The sequence below is a fragment of the Echeneis naucrates genome, chromosome 3, assembly GCF_900963305.1.
Source record: "Echeneis naucrates chromosome 3, fEcheNa1.1, whole genome shotgun sequence".
Taxonomy (NCBI): domain Eukaryota; kingdom Metazoa; phylum Chordata; class Actinopteri; order Carangiformes; family Echeneidae; genus Echeneis; species Echeneis naucrates.
Window position 1 is genome coordinate 21,046,356 of NC_042513.1, and position 9,782 is coordinate 21,056,137.

At 38.6% G+C, this 9,782-nt stretch overlaps 1 protein-coding gene across 1 annotated transcript; it reads right to left on the reverse strand.

Annotated features, from left to right (window-relative positions):
• Window positions 1–80: 80 nt before the first annotated feature.
• Window positions 81–5,413, reverse strand: ctsba (cathepsin Ba). Its single transcript, XM_029497828.1, has 11 exons — window positions 5,265–5,413; window positions 2,974–3,101; window positions 2,793–2,878; window positions 2,406–2,520; window positions 2,179–2,294; window positions 1,931–2,016; window positions 1,709–1,855; window positions 1,343–1,459; window positions 1,034–1,162; window positions 843–924; window positions 81–632 (listed from the first exon to the last, which is right to left on the reverse strand). Exons 1-10 carry the CDS (start codon window positions 5,311–5,313, stop codon window positions 851–853), a joined length of 1,047 nt encoding a protein of 348 aa, XP_029353688.1. The 5' UTR covers window positions 5,314–5,413; the 3' UTR covers window positions 81–632; window positions 843–850.
• Window positions 5,414–9,782: the final 4,369 nt, after the last annotated feature.

Below are 9,782 nucleotides of genomic sequence, written 5' to 3' on the forward strand. Positions count from 1 at the left end.
AGTTTCAGATCGTACAAAGCACACATTGATTCTGCCAGAAGCTTCATACCTATTTGATAATATATAGATACAGACATAGACACTGTGAACCAACAAATAATTTTATTTCAAAGCATGACAATAACAATAATAACGTACCATTTTTCACCAGTACTGGCAGATAACCCATCATTTAAAAACCATAAAAAAAAATTAATTTATATTTGACATGCAAGTTTAAAAACCACTAACAGGCACCATTTGCAAATGGTACATAGTTACGTCATGGAGCGGTGTCACTAACAACAGGAAATGTGATTATTCAAAATTAGGTGAGAAAAGTCTGATGCTTTAAATCACATTAAATGCATTTCTCACAGCTTTTTGATTGACCTTGCTTTGAGACGTTACAACAGCTAAGGAAAAACACCTTCAGTTAAACAATGGAAATGTGTGTAGGCACATAGTTAGCATACATAAATGGTTAATTCATCTACAACAGCTGAAGATTGCTCTTGAGTTTTCTCAATATGTTGTTGAAGGGAATCAGATGCCATGAGTGCAGGCTGATCACTGGACTTTGAAGAAACTACTAAAAAGCAGAAGTGTGTCCCCCTCTAGTGATTATATTTTAGCCACTGCTGCTTTGAAACCTGCAGGTCAAACAGAATCAGTAAGGCACACTCAGTTATCATCCTTACTAACATTTGAAGATTTAAAAAGACAAGATGCTCTCAAGCTTGAAGTGGAGAATAATGGGATTTAGAACACAAATACTGTCCAAATAAGTCCATGCATCCCAGTTTGTAACCCACAGGTTTGTTCGTAATAACTCATTTCCATTATGCTTTTCGCTGCCTTACCTTAGGTTTTACTTGGGGATGCCAGCCACAATCTCAGACTCAATATCACAGTGATCAGATCCACGCAGGATTTTAAAGAATCCTGAAAAAAAACCACAGAGAGACAGTACAATTTTTTTCCTTCTGTGAACATGCAAGTATGAAGGCTGACTGACAATCATTGTATAATTGTATGTAGTGTCTCTGCTCACCATTGTCACCCCAGTCAGTGTTCCAGGAGTTAGCACAGAGCCAGTAGGGAACCCCATTTTCCTCCCCCCAACCAAGGACCTTGATGGCATGGCCACCCACAGCAGACCCAGAGACATGCTGATAGACACCTGGACATAAGGTGATAAAAATAAATAAACCCATTTTAAGTGAAGGTCAGCAAAAGATTGGGTTATGATGTGAGAAAGTCAGGAGAGAGAGAGAAAAAAAAAAAAAAAAAACAAAAAAACTGAATATGATCACTTATGAAAACCTGCAGTCAGTGTATTCTCAGAAACATGATTTCTTACCAGACTTGTACAGCAAAAAGTCCTCATAGACAGTGAAGGCTCCCTCTACTGGGCCATTCTTAAAAATCTCATATTGGATCTGCTGCACATCGGCCTCCACACTGTACGATGTTTTACCTGCAACAAACTTAGAGTCAAGATCCTATTCCACCTTTTTTTTGCCATCCCAAGGAAGGGGGAAAAAAAAAAAGTGTATTTGTATTAGAAAAGTAATAAATGTTATGCATTTGCAAGTAAGGGTAAATAAATAGCCTTTACATTACTGACAGTTATGTGAAGAATATGTTTCCTGAAGGAATTAATTACAATTCAAACATTAACATTTAGGCTGGTAAATGTAGCGATCAAAATGTGTCTGCCTTTTACCATAATGCTTGTCCTCTTTGTAGCCGGGTGCGTATCCAGGTTCACACTTGTAGGTGCAATCAGGCGTGTCGCCACCCTCTCCAGTGCAGGGAGGTCTGCTACCATTCACATGGTGCTCACAGGGGGGAATGGTGTAGGGACGGCAGCCTTTTACATGAAGGAGTCAGAGTTGTAAATACCACACATACACCACTGTAGAAATCTCACAGGCACAAAACTCACCAATATGGGAGCCGTAGAGACCTCCAGAGACCAGTCCCTCTTTGGTCCAAAAGTCCCAGGCAGATGAAGGGTAGCCACCATTACATCTAAGACAGAAATATCAAAAAGCATGAAGCCAAAGTTCTTACAGCTGCACCAATAACAGATAAACTCCTGCTGTAGTGAATCAATGGACAAGACTGAATTTCACAGTGATTGATATCCAAGTCACTTAATGAAGTCAGCTGTTCACATCTTCTGGTCCTTACCCCATGCCACAGGCGTCACAGCAGGTCAGCAGGTCCTCGGAGGAGATCTCCACACTGATCTTGGCATTGCTGTGAATACACACACGGTCGGAGATGGCCTCTGCAGCTCCAAACGCCTGAGAAGAGCCAAGACATGGTTTAAATATATATTAAAAAAAAAAAAAAAAAAAAAAAAAAAAAGCTATCCATCTTAGATTGATGAAATGACCTCCTTCCCCATTTCTCACCCAGCAGGATCCACAGGAGCCCTGGTCTCTGATCTCTCTCAGAGTGGGACAGTTGGGCCACTGCTCTCTGGAGTCAAATTCTTTAGGCAGCTCCATGCCTGCAGCATACTGAACCCTGCACAGAAAAACAACATTGTCCATAGTCAAGTATTCCAGTGTGCTTTTATAGTAAAAATACAAAGGTAACTATGCAGAGTCTTGCCCAGTGACACTGTAACCCCTACATCTCTATGTAGAGATAATTATACCAGGTGCACATATTGGGGGCTGTGCTGAACTCAGCAAATACTCAATCACGCTGATATGGGTCAAATGAGTACTTAACTGGAGACAATCAGTTTCACACCCAGGGACAGTACACAACAGTTGTATACGCACAAAACTTACATGACTGGCAGTTTAGGTCCCTTCAGCATTGTACCACAGAGACTCTGGACATAACTGTAGTCAACATTATGAAAATTGTGACCGGCCTGCAAGAGATAAGGCAGATTTAATCTGTGTACACCCACTGAAAGAAGTCTGCAGCAAGAGAAAAAAAAAAAAAACAAACAAACACACAACTCACTTGCCATGTAGTGTTAATCTTATTGATGTAGTTCACCATTTCATCGGAGAGGGCATGTAGTTGGGGTCTGGCCAGGCTTTGCGACAAGCTGGCAGCCAATAACAGGAAGGCTGCATGCCACATTTTGTCTGATAGAGACAAAATTAAGCAGGGAATTGAGAAATTAATATTGTGAAGACAAACAAACAGTCTCATTTGTAGCCGATACAAGCATAAATAAATGTCATACATCCAAAAGTTATTCCTCACAAACTCTCCTGAAAGTTTACTTCACAGGTGACTAGACAGTGTCACTGTGGTTGCATCTACAAGTGGCTCATGCATAAGCAGAGCGGAGAGAAAAAAAAAACCCCAACCCTTATCGTCACTCAAGCTTGTCAAGAGTACTTTCTAGTGGTTAAAAAGACTGCTTCAGCACATGCATGTATGCATGACTGTCAACTGACTTTCGATACGCATTTCCTCCCTCCAAAACAGTCAATGTGTCTTGACTAAACTAGAATCCAGCTGCCACTGTATAAAAAAAATAAATAAACAAAAATATGAGCATCACAAGATAATATTGAGCTTATATCCATATCAGAGATGTGAGGCAGTGCTTAGAGTTGAGATCAGTTCCATTAGACATTATACCAGAGCCTTGACAATTGAACATGAGAAGGATAAACAGGATACTCAAAGTCCAGAAAAATCCATACCAGTGCAGACAGTGTGCTTTGTTACAGAGACAATACAGAAAAGAGATCCAACTTGAAAGCCACACAATGCCAACAGCAAGCCAAAAACAAAATTTTAATCCATATTTGATATCTGGGCTTATTAAGGAACTGTGACTAGTGCATAGACCCCCCCCCAGGCACAGCAGCAATCTTCTTAGTGACCTGTTAATACCCGCACAGCTGTCTGGGCGAGTCTTTTTTGTTACAAGAAAACATCTGTTTGAGTGGCATGAACCAGTGAAACTGGTTTCATCACAAATGACTGCAGACAGTGAAATATTTGAACCACACCCCCCCCCCCTCAAAAAAAAAAAAAAAAAAAAAAAGTACACTTGGGGAAGTAGGACCATAAAAAAAGGAAGTATAAATCTGCTCACTGCAGTCACAACACCTTAACCACCTTGAAATTAAGCTCCACTGTCCCCCAAACACCACTTACTTTAGTAAGTGGGTATTGAAAGTGCACTTCCTCAAAAGCTGAAAAATGAGGAGAAGCGACACATCTGCTGTCCTGGTTTTGTTCTGAACACAGCCGTCACACCAAGACACACTGACGAGAATAAGTTGCTGAATCATCGTGGGGGGGGGGGGGCAGTGAGGTTTAGCTTTCCTCTGAAACAAACAAACAAAACCCCCAATTTTAAGACTCAAAGACTGTTAAATGCCATCAAAAAAGTAAGGTCAAGGGAATTCAGTGAGTTCCTCTGTGTGGGAGGTTTCCGATCAAGTCAGCAAGAATGAGTCACAACCCCGACACAGAGAAACGTCTCTGAACTTCTAGTTTGTGAGCAGAAAATAAGCAATGATCTTCACGCTGGGTGTTGAAGACTGGACTTCAGCCTTTGTTTGTTTCGCTCAGATGCAACACTGAGTGGAAACCTTCAGTTTCAGTCCACTTAATCACCAATGGTTCTGTATGGACTTGTCCAAGTTGCTCAACAGATAAAATGTACTTCCCTCTTCCTTGTCACAGGGCAGAGGGCCTGCTGGAGGGAAGGTGAGTGAAGCATGTGGTAGTCTGTCAGTCTGTCAGTCTGTCCTTTTGGTTATCATGTAACAGAGGTCTTTAGTTTATCCCAGCTGTCTGTGAGCCAGCCTGAAAATCTCAGCCAGCCTCTTCAGTCTGAAGAAATCAGGACTGAAGAGCTGGCTCTGCTTTCACTTTCCTTTCCTTTCCTTGAGCAGGCATACATAACACTATTATGTTGCACATAGAAATCATTATCTTCGATATTAAATTACAGAGTTCAGTGATTGTTGTCCTCGTTAGCTCAGATTAGCTCCACCTTTGACCGACTAGCTAAAAAATAAAATAAATAAAAACAAAAAACCCCAAAAGGTCAGTCCGTCAGAAAACCACTAAAACAAATAACTGCACCGATAAATACTGAGCTGCTTTTTGTTATCGAGCTCAACGATGTAAACAAAAACAACAATTTTAAACTTCATTTGGAAAAACTGTAGCAGAGTTAGCCGAGAGCTAACCGAGTAAACAAATGGGTCTGACAATAATAACAATAACAATAACAATAACAACAACAACAACACAACACAACACAATCCTCCTCCTACCTGCAGATCGTTGTTCTGCTGCAGCTGTGGACTTCAGACTAAACAGCATTGTGTGCGGACATGAGTCGGCCCTGCAGCTTTTATCCGTGAAATCACATGACCGTCACATGAAGGCGGCTCATGTGATCCGGCCGTCACAGCTGATTCCGGTCGCGGTGCTCGGACCGGGCCGACGGATCCAGATGTAACCGGGTCCGGATCAACCTTCGGGGAAAGCCGGGGGTGTTTGTGACCGTTTTGGATCCGAACCGCCGGATCTCCACCTCGGTCTGACGGCCAGGTGGCGCTGGGGCTCACCGCCCCCCTCCATCCTCCATCCTCCGATACTTTCATCTTCTATATAACCTTCACAGGATGTTTTGACTCTCATTAATATATCAGGCTTGTTACAATTTTTTATTATTTCATTTTTTATTATTGCCCATTAAAAGTGCATTTGGAGCAAAACCCAAGCTCCACTTTCTGGCCCCGGGGCCCTTTGCCTCCAGGGCCTGACCCTGTTGGGGACCCAGAGTTTGACAAACTTGGATCTGTTGCTGCCTGTTATCTTACTTGAGATCACTGACATATTGAGATCACATTGTCACATTTGTGTTTGGCATTATGCTCCTTGGACACCTTGATCCAACTCTTTCAATGCTATTCCAATTGTATCCAAAATCTATTTTTCACATTAAATTGTTTGTCTTGTAACGTAAAACTGAACAGACGAGAGTAAACCCTGCATTAGGAATATATAACCAAGCTGTTAGTTTAGCGTGATTATGTATATTTGGCAAAAAGTTATCTGAGTATCTTATGATTGCTGACCACGGAGAACATGTTGAAGGTCCCCTGGCTTTCTCTTCCTTTTCATCAGACTTTCATGTGACTTTGAAAATGATGAGATGGGGAAAATAGTATAGTCACAGCACACTAACCTTAATCATTATTCTTACCAAACCAGTTGTGTAAGAGAACTTTTCCTCAGTCATCAATTTAAAGTAAGGCATGACTGGCCCAAGCCAATTTCTTATTTAACCAGACAGATATGTTCTTCTTTCAATCCAAACCAATCATTTAAAACCACATTCTACAGTCAACAACAGGACAGCTGGGTTACTGAACAGCCATCTGTACAGCTAAGATGTTGGAATAATTTCAGTGACTCTCACTAACTTGTTGATATTTATGCATATTTACTTATAGTTATTTACAAATTTTTCTCTTATTTGTTGTGTTTATTGGCGTACAGCGTCTAAAAGAGAGCTTTCGGGGATAAAAGACCCAGTGTCAGAATATTTAAGAGTTAATGTTGCGATACTATTAAAAAAGTCCATCGTGTTTTTAAAACAGTTACTTTTCACTGCAGGCTTGAAGCCATGCAGCGTTGCAGCATAACACAGGTTAATAAAGCAGTTCTGCCAAACACTTTGCTTCAGAAGCCCAGCATGAACTCACTATGACTAATTATCAAATATATTTTCAATGGGATGCTCATGACTTATCAGGTTAAAACACAATATTCAATTTACAATGTACTCATTACTGTTTTATTTACACTGTGACCATCATCCCCAGTTAACAAACATTACAAAGTTAATAAGAAGGTTTGGGCTAAGTTTTCTGTGCTGCATTTTCATTTGTGACAGAATCTCAGAATAAAATTGAACCATTGCTAAATTAACGAAGGGTGATGAAAACATCAGTCTAGGCTTTAATCATGACTAATGACTTTATTTTGTCACATCAATAGCACAGTTAATGACACAGTACCACCATCCACAGCAGCTCTGCAGAAATCCTTGTAGAGAGGAGGTGATGCACGTTGATAAGTGGCGGCCGTCCAATGACGAGGCGATGTTACATACATACAAATTCCACTCTGTCAATAAGAACTATCCAGGGAACTTCACATGTGAAACTTCAGCACAAAACCTTGATGTACCGCACTGTGGTTCATCTCATAACAGTAATCAAATCAAACAGTGCTCAAATATAAAATAAGACAATGCTAAAAAAAAAAAAATATAAAATGAAATCAAATTAGATACACAGGCTGATATTCTCATACACGAGGTACACAAAGCAAAGCATACTGTACTAATATAACGCAATACATGTACATAAGACAAGCTGTGTTTCTACATGGCAAAGCGCTGATTCATGATGATGAAGCCATGGCATTACTGAAGTCTAAAGCGTGGAGCGTTCAGTGCACTAATATACATGTCATTAGCTGGCTCATTATTTTTGCATACACATACATTCAAGCATGTGTGTTGACTACAGTAACTTGTTTATGTGTGTTTTCTTTCTCTAAGAGAATAGATTATTTCTGCCGCCCGTTTGAAAGAACAGCATGCAGTGACTCCTTCAGCAGCAGGTGGCAGTACATCAGTAACAGTATGACACAGTTGATAAAGCAGTTCTGGCGAAAGCATGTTTTTCTTTACATTTTGCCTCATAAGCCCACAATAATTAACCATCTAATTTACTCTCAAAAAGCTGCTCATGGTTTATTACCTTAAAACATGAGCAACTCAGTAACATACTTGCTTATTACAGCTATCAACCTTACTTTATAGTTATTATTTTGTTTAAAATAAGTATAGTGAAATGAAGTAAAATTATGTAAAAACAATAAAAGAAAAACAAAATGACTAATACTGGTAGAATATTAGTAAACATATTCAGTGATTAAAATGACAATTCTCATAATAACATAAATAAAGATAATCATAACATAATACTGGCACTGACCAACCTGGAAATTCACAGCAACAAACTACCTTTAGAAAGTATTTTTATGATGTTTCAGAAACAGCTCCCTCTGTCTTCATTATCAAAAAATATTTTTAAAAGGTGAAATGATGGCTCAAAGGATTTTCAGTCATGTGGTAAGCGGTAACAAAATTAACATGGTGAAATGAAAATTCAGTCTTACTGAGGTATGAGGTTCAACTGATGGAAAGACTGAAGGGGAACACATTTATGAATAGCTGACTGTGAGGATAAAGTTGTTGATTTGTCTTTATGACAAAAAGTCAATCAATAATTACTTATGTAATTGCAAGTTTTAATGTTTGCTGTATTTCATTTTTTTAATTAATCACTCTTTTCACACATTTATTTATAAATGACACGTTGGCAAAACTAGTTTGTGTCAGTCATTTAACAAAACTGAACACATTTTTAATTTCCTTGATGAGGCAAATTCATAGATTCTGTGCTTGCCTTTGAGCTTCGCTTGTTGTGAGCTCTTCAGTAAAACCAATAAGAGTAAATGAATATTAACCATAAGGGAAGAACAGAAATAAAAAATAACAATAAAGGAAAAGAAAGAATCTCAAACTTATTGTGTTTGATGAGATAATAAGGTTGAAGGTAAAAATATCAAATATTTAAGATCGCTGGAATCGCTGATATTGCTTTTATTATTCATCATTTAAAAATAATTTAATTGATTCTTAAGTGAAAGAATATGTGATTTTCAGAGGTGGTCATGACATTTCTAAAGTAACTTTGACTTGGTCTCTGTTATAGACGAGAACACAAGATAATACTCATCCTACAGCCTCGTCCTGCATTAATTGTCTATTCATTATTGCTTTTCTGTGGAAACTTTGCTTATTTATTAATTTTAGGTTTGCATATAAATGAAAATAGAAATATCATAGTTAATATATTATCAATAGAAACTATCCTGTTTAACTTTCCTTTGACATTTTACATATTACTAAATTTCTAAATGTAGTGTAGTTTGCAGAATATCATGCTGCAGCCACCTTAGTGGCTAATAATAAACCTAAGCTGAACCTTTTCTGGTGTAAAGTGCTGACATGACTGCAGTTAGAATAAGCAAAGAAAAGCGAAGCATACAAAATAATAAAGAAACTGTTTTTCCTTCCAACCTTTGCTTCTGATCCCATGTTAATCCGGTAGTTTCATGAAAACAGAGACAGACACATTACCTAACACAGTATATTATTTTACAGACTGTAAATTAGGACCAGTGTCTTTCAGTGCGTGACAGTAACGTGCGTTAACACCAACTACATAATGTAAATACAGTGAATAAGTGACTGGTTGGAGGAATGAGTGGCTGCCTGAAAACTGGGCCAGATGCTGAACTCCATCCGAAGGGTAAAAAATAATGATATTCATTCTTAAGCATATTAACATCAATGACTTTAGGCATAGAGTTTGGATTTGCTTTAAATATATGCTCATTCTGTCTGTCATAACAGCAGTTGGTTTGATTGTATAATTTCACCAATGAGGGACTAAACTGGTTTAATTTCCTTTGATTATAAAGTATTTTCACGTGATTGTTTATGCTTTGTATTTTCCATACAACCTTTGTTCGCTTTACTATCATCTGATTGCACTGATTGAGCAAGCCGTGATACGTGTGTCCTGTGTTTAGTTTCTAATGTTTTAAAGTTAAGTGTAAAGGTTCATTTAAATGAACGGCAGGAATGCTCCGTGTTTATTAGCACCTGTGAAATTATGTTAGTTTCTTTTCATGACAAATCT